The 17,861-nt window shown below is 55.2% G+C and overlaps 1 protein-coding gene across 1 annotated transcript; it reads right to left on the bottom strand.

Moving 5' to 3' along the window:
* Positions 1 to 642: 642 nt before the first annotated feature.
* On the bottom strand, positions 643 to 11,778 carry LOC138921245 (uncharacterized). Its single transcript, XM_070254225.1, has 3 exons — positions 11,770 to 11,778; positions 1,135 to 1,755; positions 643 to 717 (listed from the first exon to the last, which is right to left on the bottom strand). The coding sequence occupies exons 1-3, from the start codon at positions 11,776 to 11,778 to the stop codon at positions 643 to 645; spliced, it is 705 nt and encodes a 234-aa protein (XP_070110326.1).
* Between the last annotated feature and the right edge of the window lie 6,083 nt (positions 11,779 to 17,861).

Here is a 17,861-nt window from a genome sequence, read left to right as displayed (position 1 = left end):
CTGTGGCCTTCACACGTAGAACACGGTGTGGAAGGCAGGAAGGGTCCAGGGCTGAGCTGTAGAGGAAATAACGAATGAAGAGTGTGGAGGACAAACGGCTGGAAGCGAACGTCCCGAGACCTCCGCAGTGCCCCCTGCGGCCTTTGGTTGCAGGAGACGCCGGTCTGTTTCTTGTTTATCCTGCGGACATCACCTCTACAAATGGAAAACAAAGCTAAGTCTTCCCCAGTTAACAGATGTCCTACGTTTTTAAGAGAAATGTCTAAACACGAGAAGGGCTGTCCACAGTGAGTATTTGAAACTACGTGCTACTTGAGATTCCGCAGGTGGGCCGCCCCTTGCGCATGGTTTTCTCTGCATTGTCACTAACCTTGCGACTGTCTGGATGTGATGGGAGAGCTGGTCCTTCAGGACCAGAGATGCGTGCCGGTAACTGACACTCAACGTGAGTCTGGGCCGTGAAAGCCCTCAGAGGAGGTGTGAGCACGGAGTGTGTCTGTCCACCTGAGGGGAAGGAGGATGGACGGTGGGTAGGTCTTGGGAACCATTGGATGAGGCGTCAGGTGCAGAGACCTGTGGGTGAATCCTAACTGTGTAACTAACCCACAGTGAGACCCTAGGCTGTGCGCATATGAGGCAGCATCAGGAAATAAGAACAATGGTGGTGATGGTGTCGGTGGTGATGGTCATGATGGTGATGGTCATGATGATGATGATCTTGGTGATTGTGACGGTGATGATGATGATAGTGATGATGGTGATGGTCATGATGGCCGTGATGTTGAGGGCCATCATCATGATGGTGGTGATGGTGATGATGGTGGTGATGATGGTGGTGATGGTGATGGTGATGGTGGTGATGGTGGTGATGGTGGTGATGGTGATGATGGTGGTGATGATGGTGGTGATGGTGATGGTGATGATGGTGGTGATGGTGATGATGGTGATGGTGATGATGGTGGTGATGATGATGGTGGTGATGATGGTGGTGATGGTGATGGTGATGATGGTGGTGATGGTGATGATGGTGATGGTGATGATGGTGGTGATGATGGTGGTGATGGTGATGGTGATGATGGTGATGGTGGTGATGATGGTGATGATGGTGGTGATGGTGATGGTGATGGTGATGGCGATGATGGTGATGGCGATGATGGTGATGGCGATGATGGTGGTGATGGTGATGGTGGTGATGGTGATGGTGGTGATGGTGATGGTGATGATGGTGATGGTGATGATGGTGATGGTGATGATGGTGGTGATGGTGATGGTGGTGATGGTGATGGTGATGATGGTGATGGTCATGATGGCCATGATGTTGAGGGCCATCATCATGATGGTGGTGATGGTGATGATGGTGATAGTGGTGATGGTGATGGTCGTGATAGTGATGATCTTGGTGATTGTGATGGTGATGATGATGATGGTGATGGTGATGGTGATGATGGTGATGGTCATGATGGTGATAGTGGTGATGGTGATGGTCGTGATAGTGATGATCTTGGTGATTGTGATGGTGATGATGATGATGGTGATGGTGATGGTGATGATGGTGATGGTCATGATGGTGATAGTGGTGATGGTGATGGTCGTGATAGTGATGATCTTGGTGATTGTGATGGTGATGATGATGATGGTGATGGTGATGGTCATGATGGTGATAGTGGTGATGGTGATGGTCGTGATAGTGATGATCTTGGTGATTGTGATGGTGATGATGATGATGGTGATGAGGATGAGGATGAAATTACATTTCTTGAGAAGTCGTCCTGTGCTGTTCACCCTTTACCTCCTTTAACTCTCACAAGTCCCTTTCTTACAGCCACTTGGTAGAACAGTAATAGTACCCCACTAATACCATCAGGGCAGCTCTCTGCTGAGAACGTTCACACCCAGCCTCTTTAAACACGTCTGACTAGCTGCTGCCTCCTCGCAGGGTAGCAGGCCCCAGGTCTGTGTTTGAGGAGTGAAAACAAGCCAAGAACAGGGAGTGCAGAAAGCCACGTGGATGCCCCGGCACTGGGCACAGGAATCCCTGTGTGCCACACGCACACTGGCAGTGTCACTCCCCTGTGCCTGCCCCACCGCAGGTGACGCCTGCCCCCTCAGGGCACTGGGGACACATTTCGTGATGGAGATTCCAGGTGGGCTGGGCCCACAGAAGCGCCTGCAGGGGAAGCAGCGTCCAGGCTGTGCACAGACCACGGAGCCCTGCGGCCTCCCTGATGATGGAACAGATGCAGCCAGTCTCGGCCAGGGGCTGGGGCGCCTTCCTGGGCTCTGACCCAGCAGTTAATCAGAGACAAATGGTCAGGAGGACCATCCAACTCCTGTAGCATCCTGCTCCTGGTCGCCTCATTCACTGTCCTCTCCATGTCACCCGCACTCTCTACCCTGCTCTGGCACTCTCCACCCAGCGCTCAGCGACCTTCGTCCCGGCCCCGTCCTGCCCTGCCCACTGCCCTGCCCTGTCTGCCATGGCCATGGCCCTGCCGGAGCCGGAGCTGCCTCGCTCCAGCTCTGCAGACTTCTGCAGAGAGCTGGCGGCGTCACGTGAGGACCTGAGCAGGGGCACAGCCCTGGAAGCCTCGCTGAGGGGGTACAGACAGCTAATGCCAGAAGAGGAGAGCGGCTCTCTCATGGGCCGCTGCCCGTTCTGCCCAGCCCCGTGTTCCTCGTTAGAGAAATGGGGATGATTAAAAAATACAGAAATGCACAGAGATATGGGGAAAGATAAATGTGTCCTGGAAGGTAAAGAACAGGAGCCGCCTGCTGCCTGCGCCAGCGTTTTACTTGGAGCCACATTCCTCCTCCCAAACCTCACACAGCCTGCCAACCCCCGAGGTCCCCGGTGGGGAGCAGAGCCTGAGGCTCAGGGAGGTGGGGGACGGAGGGATGGGCCGGCTCACAACACAGCCCCTTCAGTCTCTGTGAGAGGCTGGATCTGACCCAGGGCTTCTCTGGCTGCAGCCACAGCCAGCCCAGCTTCTCAGTGCCCCACAGGCAGAGACCTAAGTGACCCAGCCAGGAGGGTGACGGGCGGAGTGTGGCGTCTGCATGCCATCCCCGTGCCAGAACTCCGGGGCATGCCCACACCGTGCCTGGGGGCTCTGCAAGGTGGAGGATGGAGCTGTGCCAAATCACCGTTCTTGGGAGCGAGCTCAGCTGCCCCCCACTGGGATCTGGCTCCCTGAGCAGCCCTAGGGCCTGGGCCCGTGCCAGACGTCCTTGGTCTGGGACCTGGGCCGTGGGGAGGAGCCTGTCCCGACTTCTGAGAACCTCAGATTCACCACCTACAAAACTGGGCATGAAGCACTAGGCAGAAGGTGGCGGGGGGCCAAGGAGCAGAGGAGGAGCTGGGATTGGAGAAAGCTCTGGTTCTGGAGCACTGAACTCAGAGCTCAGAGCCTGGAGCCGCACAGCCACCTCCCTTTCCACAACAGGCGCCGCCTGTCGCCTCCAGATCAGGGGCCCTGCTGCGGTGGGCCCGGCACCGGCCCCAGGGCAGCGGGAGTGTCCACTCTCAGATCCCTCTTCCCTGACCCCCCACCCGCTTCTGATCCCACCCAGACTGGGCCTCCTTCCAGGGCATCTCTGAGGCCCACTGTGTGTTCCCACTCGAATGCAGTTCCTGGCCCAGAGTGAGGCCGTGTGTCCTGCAGCCTCACAGACAGAACGGGAGCTGAGCCAGGGGGACGGGGCCTCGAGGCTCCTGCATGGCCAGGCCCTCAGCCTGGGGGACACCGGCGGTGGGGGCAGAGCAGACATCACCGGAATAACGCAGCCCCGAGACGGTGTCCTTAACACCACAGGAGACATTTGTTACATCTCATCTCACACACACACACACAAACGCACACACATGAAAACACAACACACATGAAAACACACACACATGAAATCACATGCAACATATACACATGAAAACGCACAACACATACACGAAATCACACACAACACATGCACATGAAAACACACACAACACACACACATGAAAACACAACACACTCTCACACCCCTCATTTTATTAAATTGAATCATATCATGTGTCCCAGACTTTCTTGTGTTTAATTTTACAATATTTTTGTTGCAATTTTATACCCGCAGTTTGCATCTTTTTGTAAGTGTGTAATAAATCTAGGGCCTGAAGTACGCGTCTCTGATGCTCACATTTCTTGCACAGCCGCCCCCTGTGCAGGTCGCTCCCCGGCCTCACTCACAGTTGGGCTTATTTCTCAGGGATGAGCATTCAGGATGGGAACGCCGGGTCCACAGTTTTGTCTATTTTTTACTTAAATATGTGTATGTCCAACGGCTTCCCAAAAGAGCAATTATAGTTCGCTCACCTGCAGTAAGACACGAATGCTCTTTCTTTCCCGTCTCCACAAAAAGCTGTTAGCTTTCAGATTTTTGCCTGTCTGGGAGGCGAAAATTGGTATCTCCTTGTTAAAATAATTGGCATTTTCTGGCTCCTTGTGACTTTGTGTAACTTTCTGTACTACTCTTGGCCTTTTGGAAATTTTCTAGTAAGTGCCTGCATACGCATTGTCTAATTTTCTCTTATTTGTCTTTTTAAAAATCCATTTGAAAAGCCCTCCATATATGATAGCTGCTGACCCTCTCACTGCTCCCCGTGGTGTCGGGTCTCCGTCTCTCATGCTCTGCGTTTTCTGAAATGTAGTTACATGTGTTTCATCATTTTATCCTTTATAGCTTCTTAGTTGCCAGTATTCATTGAACACCTTTGTCTAAGCCGTAGGCTGTGCATATATTCAATTTCACCTAAGACGTTAATCTTTTAGTATTTTGAGATCGGACACACCTGCTATTTATTTCTGATTATGAGATGAATTAGCAGCCCGATTTTCCTGGCTTGCACACAGCAGGTGGGAGAGTCGGCACGACAGCTCCAGAATCCTTCCCTACGGCGTCAGATGGGGGGTCCTCTCTGGCTTCTCTTCGGTTCCCTGGAGAAGCTCCATCCACTCCACAGCCTTCACATCTCCAGTGCGACAGCTCCCTCAATTTCCTTTCTCTTGGTTTTCTTGATTACGTTTACACATGTATTTTACTATATGAATTTAAGACAATTTTATCCAAATTGTACACGTGTGCACACACACGCACAGCAACTCTATTTGGAATATCTTAGAGTTTTATATTAACTTTGGAGAATTGATTTTCTATTTTATTACATCTTTCCATCCAAGAACCCAGTATTCCTCTGTGAACATTCACATCTTACTTTCCTTCCTCCAAGAAGATTTTACGATCCTTCAGTGGGGCCTCTGCAGACTCGGGGCTCCAGGTCTCTGTCTGCTGCTCCCCGACCCTCCTCTCCTCTGAGGGGCCCATTTCTGCACCAAGTTTCTGGGGCAAGAAGGGAGCCTCAATGCATGATGGGCCGGCGTCCTGCTTGGGGATGGGCAGCCACTGTCTTCGGGTGAACTTGCCCCTGGCAGAGCCTGCATATGGGGACACACAGGCGTGTGGACACAGTTCTTTCCTTCCAGGTGCTCAGCATTCAGCCAAGGACAAAGAGATGGACAACCCCACTGCATTAACATACATTTATGAAGCGCCTTCTGTGGGCCAGGGCTGTGCTGGGAGTGGGGGACACAGGGGACTAGAGCAGGCACCACTCTAACTGGCAGGACGAAAATTTGATCACATGGGTTTAATGATGTGGTCACGAGATGGCAGCCTGGGCAGCAGGACGGGACGTGCAGACAGCGGGATGGGCTGTCCGTCTAGAAGACGAGGCACAAGGATGTGGCAAGTTCTTCTGCAGGAGGATGCAGGCGTGAGCAATCCAGGCTATGGGCTGACGGGAGCTCATTTGTAGGGGCATCTGCATCCCACTGGGATAGAGGAGACCAGACTGTGCAGAAGTTCAGAAGGCAGCTCAGGCCACCAGCTTGACCCTGAGCGATCGGAGGGCGGGGCCTCTTCCATTCTGGAACCTTAACTCACATGCACTCCTTGTGGGTTTTCAGATGTCAGCAGACCTACGGGCTTCTAAGATTGGGAAAATCACGTGGCTTTGATGTGAACATTTAGCTCCTCTCTAAGTGGCAGCACGTGGCACTGCACCATGACGAGAGAGAGGACCTGCAGGGAGGCAGGTCCGCCTGGGGGCCACACGCGGTCCAGAGGTGGAGACAGAGTGGTCCCCACGGTCCTTGCAGCTCCCTGCACCCCCCTCCCCTGGGCGGAGTGGCTGTCAGATGGATCCTGAAGCCACGCGTCTGCCTCCTAAAACATGAATTCCAGCGTTACTGAGGTTTTCTATTTCACTTAACTAAAGTTGAGAACGGAGAAGGAACAATTAAATGCAACCTGAGGCAACCCAAAATATTATCCATCAAAAGTCTCGCATCCACTCCTCCTGGCACATTCATCAAAATGTCAGTTATTCCAAATACGGTTTTATCTTATTAATGCTAATTTCTTCCACGGAAGGACCAGTGATGCCACCTGGCAGTGCTTATCAGGGAACTGGAAGAACGTTCTGCATTTTAATCCAGCGGGTCGTCTTATTCATCCTCAGCTTATTTACAGCCAGCTGCCAATTTCCTCACTTCTTGGCGTTGAGATCCCTCACCCACGGCTGGGCTGGCATGACAGTCCCCATGATCTGGCAGCCATGGCCAGGCAGCTCAGGATTTTTCTGCCCTATCCATTCCGTCCATGTGATGTAGAAACTCTGAGAACGTTTCTTTTCTGGACGGCACTCAAGGCCCTCTCTCGACTAGCCCCCAACAGGACGCAGCTCACTTGGCTGAAATTACTCCATGTCCCCCAGGGGACATCTGAGTGTGCCATGCCGTGTGTGTGGGAGGAGAGACGACCCCACAGAGACACCATTTCCTTGAGATTCCTGGGCCCTAAAATGCCATCATTCCTCTTCCATCACTCTTGACCCCTCTGGGCACCGAGGCTCCAGGGAGGCACCTCAGCTCCTGAGGGGTGGCAGGTGTGTGGGCAGAAGGCAGATTTGAGCCTGGAGTGGACACAACTTGGTGGCACCCGAGGGGGTGTGGGTGGGCGTCAGGAGCAGTCAGGGCCTCCCCCACACGCCCTGCTCTCCCCGGCAGCTGCTCAGGATTCCAGTACCTCCTTTAAGTGACATGTTTGGAAATGATTTTAAGAGTCAGAAATCAAGAGCTTCTTTGGCAGAGATGCATAATGAACGACCAGTCAGCAGATCTGGAGAAAATATGGTCGATAAAGAGACAAATAATGGATGCACAGCGAGAGACAAGACAGATGCTGGACCCAGGAGGTGTGGCAGGGTGGGGAGGGGAGGCGCGCTTCCGTTTGGGGCTGCAAAATACCTTCTAAATGATGGTTCACATTAAAACGTCCACGAAATGAAATCCAAATGGGGCTGCGTTAAATTGTCTCTTCCTCACGTGACAGGCTCCGTGGGGGCCTGGGGACAGCTCTCGCTCCTGGTGATGTCTTCACACTTGAATCCAGGGCTCTCGAAGGAGGGGAGCTCCAGGTCTCGGCAGGTGTGAGCAGACCCGGGGAGCAGCTGCTCCAGGGTTGGCCTGGGATGGACCCCGGGGAGGGAGAGTGGACGAAGCACGTGACTAGAGCTTGCGGGAGCTCCAGAGTCAAGGCGGCCCGGGCCCAGGTCCCCGGGGGTCACCTGGAGCAGGTGCTTATGGGCCAGGTTATTTACGTCTGTGGTGAGGGGGCTCCAAGCGGGCAGAGCATCAAAGAGTGACGGCCACTGTCCAGGAGTCTGAGGACAAGCTGCAGCTGAAGGTCATGTTCGGTCTGACGGATGGGAGAAATGATTCTTGACTTGGAAAAGCACAAGAAAAGTCCTGTAGGTAAGAAAACACGAGGAAGGAGGAGAGACACACGGGGCTGAGAAGACGGCTGAACAAATCGTGAAGGAAACCACGGAGGCCTCCACGGAGGAAGCCCAGCTTGTGTCCTTGATGGCACTGACATCCTGCCGGGGGGGAGGTCTTAATAGATTAGTTGCTATTTATTATTATGGTAAATCAACAAATCATTTCACATCATGAATAGAAATCCATACATTAAATGCACTTCCTGTTTCATTCATGTTTCTTCTTGCAAACGATTTCAAACATAAATAAAACCACAGAGAATAAATAGTATAAAAAACACTCTTCACTTATCATCGTCTCTAACAAAGTTTAAAAATTATCCATGTTAGTTTCTGATTATTTTTGATAAAAATGTTATGGCAATAAGTGAAAACTCTTCTGCACCCCCACATTTCCAGTTCCTTCCCCGGCCAGAGGGAACCATGGAGCAGGGGCTGCCTTCTACCTAACCCATCATCCCCTTCCTCCTTAGAACAGAGACCATTTTATTCTGAGCACAAGTGCTCTCCACTAAGAGGCCAGTTGTTGTTCAGCTTCCCTTGCAGCTAGGTTTGGCCATGAGAGAATTGAGATGCAGGCCACAGTGTGAAGGACTCTTGGGAATGTCCCATAAAGGGAAAGGAGCATTCTTTCATCTTCTTCCACTTCTACCTGCTACTGACTTAGAGTAGAGATGGGATTGCTGGAACACTGGCAGCCGTCTTGGGACATGAGGCGACCTTGAGAACAGAAGCTATTCAAAAAGGATGGTGGAATGGAAAAATGATGGGATGTCATAATCCTCCTGTCACCCTGGAGCCACCCTGGAGCTAACTGAGTGGACACACATCCCTACATACTGCGAAACACCACCTGCATATTTCATACTTTACACAAGGGCCTCCTGTGGTCCACACCATTCTGCACCTTTTCACTCAGCCTGGTTTTTGAAGCTTCTCCGTGTTCACAGGTACAGCTCTTCCCTGTTCATTTTCACTGCTCAGTAGTATTCCACTTCCTACTGATGGGCAAGTAGGTGATTTCAACAGTGCTGGTGCCGTTAGGAGCAGTGCTGCTCCGGCATTCTCACAGCCTTGCTCCATTTGTGCGTGGTCAGAATGTCTCTTAAGCAGCCGTCTCTGGGCACAGGCATGTGCATTTCTTCTGCATGAAGTCCTGTGACTTTCTCCCCCATGTGGATGTTCTTGTTTCCTGCCTTCTGTGGTGACAGGCATCTCCTCCGGGCCGTCTTCATGGCCCCACTGCTTACAGTTTTGAAAACCCAAAGCATGTGATCTTATATTGCCTGCATTTTTATTGTCTTGATTATTATTAAGTTTAGAATTTTTGTTTTTGGTGAAGACTGGCCCTGAGCTAACATCCGTGCCCATCTTCCTCTATTTGATGTGGGACGCCTGCCACTGCATGGCTTGATGAGTGGTGCCATCTCCACACCTGGGATCTGAACCAGTGAACCACCCCGGGCCACTGAAGTTGAATGTGCGAACTTAACTGCTGCACCAGCACACAGCCACCCCGGCTGTGCAAGGCGTTGATGGTGTGAAGGGTTGGCCTCCCTGCCTCCTCCTCCCAGTCTTCATCTGTAGCGGAAGGTCGAGCGGGCACAGAGCGCACTCTCGTCTCTGGCCCTCTGTGTCCTGAAGCAGAGATGTGTGCAGATGGGCGCAAACTGTGCCCACCTTCACAGGCCTCCGGGGGGCCGCCCAATGCCCTCACATGTGCCCTGTCATGCTCCTGGATGTCATTCAGCAGAAGACGAACACCGCTGCCTCAAGGACAGGAGCGACGTGTAGCCAAGGACAGAGACTCCGTCGCAAACTCAGGGAAGGGACCTGGGCTCCGCTGAAGCCCCACAGGCAGGGGCCCGATTAGAGAGACCGGTGGTGTGTATTTATGCAGCGGGAAAATGTGCACTGACCCTGCTCCAGAGAAGAAGTCTGTGCCACAGGCCGGAGCCCCGGGTCCTCTCCTGTCCTGGTCATGCAAGGTCCTTCGCTCTCAGGGCCCACTGCAGTGTGTATGACCGGAGAGAGGTGCCCGGGCCTGGCAGGTGGCGATCAGCCACCAGGAGACAGCTGTGGACTGTGGATGCGGGCGTCCTGGGCCGTCGGGCCCCCTCGGTGCTGGAGCCACCGAGCCATCAGGACTCAAGTCGGGGCCTTCGCTGCTCCTAGATTCTGCGGTTGCCCTGCACTGTCTCGGAGGTCCACGCAGCTCGGAGCTCTGACCCCCGCCCGGGTCTCCTCCATGTGACCCCACAGTCACGCTGACCCCAGGGCGGGATCCGATGCCACCAACGTCACCGGCTGAGAGCCCCGTCACGAGGATGCCAGCCACACCTCCGCTCTCTGCTCCTGGTTCGGAATTTCCTGGAGAAGCCTGGGGTGGGGTGAGCAGCGAAGCAGAGTGCATTCTCCACACAGTCTTTCCAGTAGCTTCTGCATCTCCCCTAAGGAAACTCTGCTGTGATCCCCGGGTGCCGTGCCCACAGCAGCCCCCCGCCCATGGGTCCTCCTGCTTCCTGCTCCTCACATGGGTGTTTCCCCACATTGTCTCAGTTGTTCACTAAGTAGCAACCCCCACTCCGCCCCCGCTGGGGTGGTGTTGGGCGCCGGGGGAAGCTGACCGTGCACGTGGCTCTGTGGAGCCCACGCTCAGTGGGTTTGGAGGAAAACCGCAATTCTTGCTGAAATGGCAGGAAACGTAGTCTTTTCCTATTTTCCTGTTTCTCTCTCTGTGTCTTTTTTTTAATATTTAAGGATAGAAAAGGTCTACGTGCTTTGGGCAAATGTTCTTTCCACTATTCCTGTGGAAAGACGGGGAAAAGTCCTTGCAAGGATGGGCCCGCTGTTTTCTAATCACGGAAAATTGACCTATTGAGGAAAATGAAATTTGAATTTCCTGAAGAAGTGTCCCAAACGTCAACAGCCTGCCAATTTTGTGAATGTGGGCTCCTGGGGGACGAGAGGAAGGCTTGGCGGAACCCCCCACGTTATGTCTTCATAAAAGGTCTGACTTGTTCTAATTAGTCAGCTCAATAAAATAAGTGATTTTACACTTTCTCTCAGAAAACATTACAGATCCTGAGTGTGACCGCCGAGATGTCACAGGTGTGGCTGACTCGTGTGCACAGCGGCCCTGACGGAGCCAATAACGAGGTTCAGCCTGTAGGATATTAGGGACAAATTACATGCAGTCCAGTTGACTGAGCGATCTGACAGGAGAGCAGATCGTGGATCGGGCCTGAAACCTTGTGATGCGACGGCCGCTCCCCACGCGGGAGCACCCCTCCAGACAGAAGCACTCCGAAGTATGCAGAGGGAGCGTGCAGACGAAGAGGGCCGGGTCTGGGTGCGGGGCTGGCTCCCGGCGTGGCTGCAGGGGCAGGTGCACAGAGGTGTCGACGTCGATTCAGGGCAGGTTCTGAACTCGGATAGAAGAGGAGACAGATGATCTGAGTGGGCCAGAGGAAGAAGTTTCCTGGATGAGGGCGGGTGGAGTGAGTAAGGCAGGACAGAGGCCTTGGGGGCCAAGGAGGTGCATTCCTGGATGGGAGCAGCCCTGCGCGGAGAGCCTGGGGGACTCAGACAAGAGGGCTGGCTGTGGCGCGGACAGAACTCAGAGCTGGGGGACGAGGGGCAAGGATGGGTTGGTGACCACTGGAGCCACCGAACACTCCACATAGCCTGTGGGGGGCGGAAGATCCTCCCCCCAGGGGACACAGCAAGGTTCCAGAAACTTCCAGAAAACCATGGTTCCTGTCTGCCCCACACGGGCCACACTTGGCACAGGACCTGTCATTTCTGACGGGCACAAATGGCTCCCAGCCCTTGTTTTGAGCCTGTGTCACGCGCCACAGGCCGCGCAGTCACGATGCTGTCTAGGTTTCAGAACGCACCTGACCCATCGTGCACACCAGAGGGCCCCTCACCAGGTGCCACGTGCTGGGCAGCCCTGGCGGGGCGAGGGAGCTCCCTGGCAGAGCAGCGGGGAGCTGCACAGCTTCGGGGGTACACAGCCTGGTGGGGGCGCCCGCACTGCAGGCTGTGCACCGGGGGACCAGGCCTGCAGGGGACCATGCTGGAGATGCTCGTCCCAGCGTGGGTGTGGGGCGCATCCTGACGCCTGCTCAGAGCTGAGAAGGAGCTGCTGGAAGGAGTGGCACCTGGATGGACACGCCCGCAATGAGCCCAGGAGAGACCTGGGGAGCCGAGGGGTCGGGGTGGTGGCGGGAGGGGGGGATGGAAAGGCGGAGGGGGGTTAGAGGTCACCGAGGGACAATGGCTGGGATTCACAGCGGCCAGAGGAGAAGGGGCAGGTCCACTGGGGATCGGGCTGCAGGTGCCCAGGGAGGGAGGGGGTGGGGCGAAGGAGGAACGAGGCCATGGTTCCTGGGCACGCGGCTGGGCTCAGGACGGAAGCTAAATCCCCAAGTTGCCAACCTGGGCCCCCAAATGCCAGGGGAGGTGTGGGTGCCTGAGCCGCTGTCCACACCTTGGGCATCCTGCGCCGGGGCGGGACAGCCCCACTCTGTCCTCACGACGACCTTGGAGACGCGGGCTCACCGCATGTCACAGATGACAAGCTTACGGCCCAGTTTGGAGATTTCGACGGGGGACACACTGAGGGGGCTTATTGCTCACGGAGGGAAGCTCGGTCCCTCTGACTGGCCTCTTGCTTCCCGCCTCCCCTACATGGGCCTCTGGGTCACCTGGCTAAGGCAGGGCCGTGACCTGCAGGTCAGCTGAGAAGGACCTGTGCCGCCTGCAGCCCAGCTCCCCCGTGCCCTGCAACTGGCGCAGTCACGGGTACCAGCACTGGGACCTGGACCACCCGGGGATCAGCCAAGAAGAGCATCGTCTGTTCCTCTGGGGACGTATGGACAGAATGTGCCAGATGGAATGATGGAAGGACCAGTGTCCACAACTGCTTCTCAGTGCCCCTAAATCACCTGTGAGGGGTCTGTCCTGTGTGTGACACTGGACTATTAGGTTTCATGGAAAGACTTCCAACGTAGATGACATTTCTTTCTTTTTTTCCTTGGTGAAGAAGATCGGCCCTGAGCTAACATCTGTTGCCAATCTTCTTCTTTTTTCTTTTCTCCCCAAAGCCCCAGCACATAGTTGTACATCCCAATTGTAAGTCACTCTAGTTCTGCTATGTGGGATGTTGCCTCAGTATGGCCTGGTGAGTGGGGCATAGGTCCACGCCCAGGATCCGAACCCATGAAACCTGAGCCGCCGCAGCAGAGAGCATGAACTTAGCCACTGGGCCACAGGGCCAGCCCCACAGACGACATTTCTAAACATCTTTGCTGGTGAATGGAGGAGGAGGAGGCAGATGTCCGTGAGGTACCCTCACGTGTCCTCCCCTCTCCCCTCCCTCACCTGTCCTCCCCTCCCCCTCCCTCACCTGTCCAGGTAGCAGACACCCTGTGGCTGTCCTGGGCTGGCATGTGCCCTGTGCTGTGTGGCAGGGAGATGGGGAGAAGCACCATGCAGGCCAGGAGGAGACTCTAGAGTGAGACGGACAGAACCACAACCACCTGCTGCTGGGGGCTGGTGCCCGCTCAGGCTGTGAGGACTCAGCCCCGGGAGTGAGTGGGTACAGGAGGTGACGGGGAGCTGGGAGGAGCTGCCAGCAGGGTGAGGGGATCGGACCTTGAGGTACTGCCAGTCAGAGCCATTTATGATCTGAAACCCCAACACCAACCTCAACAATTTCTAGAGAACAGTCCCCACTCAGCTCAAATTTCAAACCCCCGGCTAATGATTGAGATCTGGCATTCCCGTCCAGCTTGGGCCAACTCTGGCTTGGATGCTGCAGTCCCCCCGGCCGGTCCTTGCTCCCCTCAGGGCCCATGGCACTGCCCGCCCTCCACTCGGCAGCCAGCAGGCTCTGAGGTGAGTGCCTGCAGCCCCACTTCCAACCCAACGCTGCCGCCTGCCGAGGGAGCCCATCTTGCTGTGACTTGCCACGTCCTCGGACCTGAGCCCTGCCCTCTGCCCACCTAGTCCCACCTGACCGGCTCGCAGACTCCACTCGCCCCTCCACCCCCTATCACAGCCCCTTCCTCTGCCCAGAGCCCTGCTTTGCCCTCTGCAGAGGCTGCACGGCGGTCCGGTCAAATGACGATGACGACAGTAACAACAGACAATGATGAGCACCCGTGATGAGAGCCATGCGGGCAGGTGCAGGCCTGGGTCTGACGCTGCAGATCCACCTCCGCATCCCTTCCCCTGAGACTCAGAGATGTCGCGACCACCCCATGTGGCCCGGGGACTCAGGGCGTCGGGCTCCGGGCACCCCCACCCTTGCAGTTTCTAGCCTGGGTACAGAAATCCTCTTCCCATCTGGGGCGTTTCCCTCACCTTCTCGTGGCCGTTAACACTGGCTCCCGTGGTCCTGCCCACGTGTGGGTTCGCCCGTGTCTTCTCTGAATTTGAGGGTCTTTTCTCCTCCCGTCCCAGCCCCAGACCAGCGCTGACTTGGAGAAGGTCCTATTGGTCACACAGCTGAGTCAGTTAAAGAATAGGGGTGTCTCGATGCCTTAATTCTCACTGAGAGTTGGCATCCCCGATGAATCAGAATTCCTCCCTCCCAGGGACACAGTGAGCATTTACATAAAGCCCACAGACCCAGAACAGTTCCAGCTCAGTCCCAGGTGTAGACATGGCACCAGAGCCCTGGCAGGACTCGCCGAAAGCAGACTCCCCAAAACCGCGGGGTCTTCCTAACCGGCCGCCTGCCGCTCGTGGAGACGCTCTGCTGGGATGATTTTTTTTCCCTTCAGATAAGAAATATTTGGCTGTCAAGTTTTAATTTACATTTTTGTGGGGGAGAAGCCGGTTGTTCCACTAGCCTGTAATGAAATAAGATTTTCTCTGCATTTGCATTTGCAAAAATCATCTAAGTGTTCTGGACCCAAAAAGGAGCATTCTGGTGTGGGAGTTGCCTGGTGGGGGGTGCAGGGCAGAGAGCAGACGCGACAGTTGGATTCTCCAGATTCTGGGATGCAGGAGACACCGGCTGCCCCAGGACGGGAGGTTGGCTGGATGCTGGGGCTCAGAGAAAGGGCGGGGGGGAGGCCTGCGGGAATGTCCTCGATTCCCATTCCCAAGGGAGTCCCCAAGCCCCCAGACACGAGGTCGCTGCTGAAGACCCAGGGCCAGGACCCTCTCTGGCCCTTCGTCCTTGGGGTGCGAGTCCGGGATGTGGAGACAGGCTGGGAGGGGTCCGCTGGCGCAGCTGCTGCTCTGTGCGGTCAGACTCGGCACAGATGGAGGGGTTTCCTGTGATGAGTTGTCGGTGCATTTTCAGTTAAGAACAAGAGAGAAACTTGCTTCTGGGGCAGCCCGTGTCTCCCCCCAAGGCAGCAGTCAGGGCCCGGGCCACTCCTGGGTCTCTGCTCAGCTCCCTGTGAACAAGGTCCCCGAAGCGGAGCCATCATCCTCGTGATGAGCAGGACATTGGAGAGGGAGTGTCAGCAGGCTGTGGGCTTCTGCGGGACACGAGGCCTTGTTGGATGCACGCAGGACACACATACATGCACACACACACACACGTGTGTACGAGCATACATGTGGCACATCTGCATACACATGAATATGCACACACACGTGCACATGCACACACATGCACACACCCACCTGTGAATGCACACGGCTTCACCGAGGGGCTGGCTGTCTGCTTTTGCTTTGTCTCCCTCATTATATTGCATTCTTTCACCCCAGTCCTGCCCACCGGAAAGAAGAGACATGAAAACCTTCCCCTCCCAGGGCACCAGCCACGGGCCGCGGTGAGTTCCAGAAAGAGCCCGCCTGGGTGCTGGGTGCCACCGGAAACTGAGATGGGAGTCACTGGGGGTGGGGTTGGCACAGGACAACTTGTCAAGCCTTTCGCAGGCACATGCCAGGCATCGAGACCAGGTTGGGCAGGGAGAAGGACATGGACCCCGCCCTCCTGGCCTCACGGTGTAGCCGTGTGCAGGGAACACAGCCAAGGGCAGGCGGCAGGGAGCACCTGCAGAGAGAGGGGCCTGGAAGGGAGCCCTCACCCAAGGCCCCATCCTTCAGGGGGGGACCAGAGCCACAGCCTCAGAGCCACCTCCCCGGGGCAGTGAAGGGAGAGGAGCAGAGGGGGCCGGGTTCCTGGCTCCCACTGCGTCTCTAGGCTGACACTGAGCTCAGAGAGGAGGCGCCATGCAGCCTGCCTTGGCCAGGGCTCTCTCTAGGAAGGAGTGATGACCGGGTCTCACGAAACGCAGGTGAATCCCAGCCAGCCATGCCTCCAGCCACTGAGCCTGGCGGGGGTGGGGAACCCCTCCTGAGAGCTCGGCCTCTCAAGGCCAGACAACACCATTGGAAGCATCCACAAACCCCTGCCCAGCACCTACCTGGTTGTGAGCACCTGCTTAGGGCTGGCCGCTGGCCTTAGAGACCCTCTGTTGGCTGGAGCGGAGTGGTGAGCGCAACCCTCACACCCCATCAGTGTCCCCTGCAGCCTGCAAGATTCACAGGCATTTAACCAGCAACCGCCGTGGGAGGGCCCCTCGGGGTGAGAGGAGCTTCGGGCAGAAGTCGGGGGGGGGGCCGGTGTACAGCCTCAGCCCAAGGTGGCCAGGGCCTCAGGACCACCAGCTGGGTGCCCACTGGCCCAGGACCACCTGCTCAGTGCCCACTGGCCCAGGACTCCAGGACCACCTGCCCATTGGCCTAGAAAGGCTTCTGCAGGTGGCAGGTTCTGTCCTGGGTCTCACCACAAAGGCAGGGCGGGGGAGGAGGCCACAGTCTGATGGGGGCCACCCAAAAGTGAACACAGCTGTGCAGTCAGGACTGGCATTTGACAATGAGTCTAAGCTCTTTTGAAAACAATGCTTTATTTTTTAATTTCCCTTCTCTGGTCACCAGTTACCCCCATTTCCATGTTGGGTTCCCATCTTCACCCTTACCTTTACCTCAAATGCTTTAAACGCAAACCACCGCAGCTGGATCATCAGAAGTGCTGAAACCAGAGCCTGGCTCTGCAGAGAAACAGCTCAGGAGCATGTCTGCACCCACATCTGTCTGCATGCACATCTGTCTGCATGCACATCTGGAGCCTGGTGAGTGAGAGTCTCTGTTATTCAGGGGTCCTCGTGACAGCCTTTTCATATAACTGTCAAAAATAGCTCTCCTGTGAATGCATTGTAACTGTATTTTGGGGGATGCGTCTCAAAGGAAGCAAATCTCACATTGAACAGCTGTTCACCTTACACTGTGCTCCTGAGTCGACCGTCAGGCACCCGTGTCCACAGGTGACAGTCTCGCAGTGGGTGGAGGATCCACGCCCACCAGTGTTCGTCAGCACGTGCCTTTGCTGCACCCCCTCTCGCTGACAGGCACCTCTCTGCACTGCGGCTCTGGTCCAGCGAAACTCTCCACCTGCGTTTCCGTCATTTTGCTGTTTGCTGTTTGCGATTTGCTGGTTCTGAGCCTTCTCAACGCGGGAGCCGATTCTGCCGATAATTGCAAAAATTTACACACATGAATTTGACTGAGATTTGCATGCGGGTGTAAGAAAGAGTAGGGGTCTCTTGTGCCCTTTGCCCAATCTCCCCCGGTGATAACATTTTACGGAATGACAGTAGGAGATACTGACATCCATGCAACCCACCAATCTTACCCAGCTTTTCCCAGTTTTTCTTGTTTTTGTGTGCGGGTGTTTAGTTCCATGCAATTTTATCTCCTGGGTGGGTTTTTGTATCCACCGCCACAGTCACGACACTGAGCATTCCAGCACCAGGATCCCTCTGCTGCCCTTTATGGCCACTCCCACCTCCCGCATCCCCACCCCTGGAAACCACCAATCTACCCTCCACTTCTACAATGTTTCCATTAGCAGATATTAAATAAATGGAATCTTACAGTATGTAGCAATCTTTTGGAACCGGATGTTTTTGCTCAGCATAATTCCCTGGAGATGCATCCAAGTTGTTGGGTGCATCAGTAG

This window comes from Equus caballus, chromosome 28 (genome assembly GCF_041296265.1).
Source record: "Equus caballus isolate H_3958 breed thoroughbred chromosome 28, TB-T2T, whole genome shotgun sequence".
NCBI classification, from domain to species: domain Eukaryota; kingdom Metazoa; phylum Chordata; class Mammalia; order Perissodactyla; family Equidae; genus Equus; species Equus caballus.
The sequence above is the reverse complement of the archived record's forward strand: the minus strand, read 5'-3'. Positions and strand labels throughout refer to the sequence as shown.

Bases quoted from the DNA above. Each gene is read 5' to 3' on its own strand.
- LOC138921245 (XM_070254225.1), bottom strand. The intron at 718-1,134 runs GCCATCACCATC...ACAATCACCAAG, and splicing joins TCATCGCCATCACCATCATC to ATCATCATCATCATGACCAT.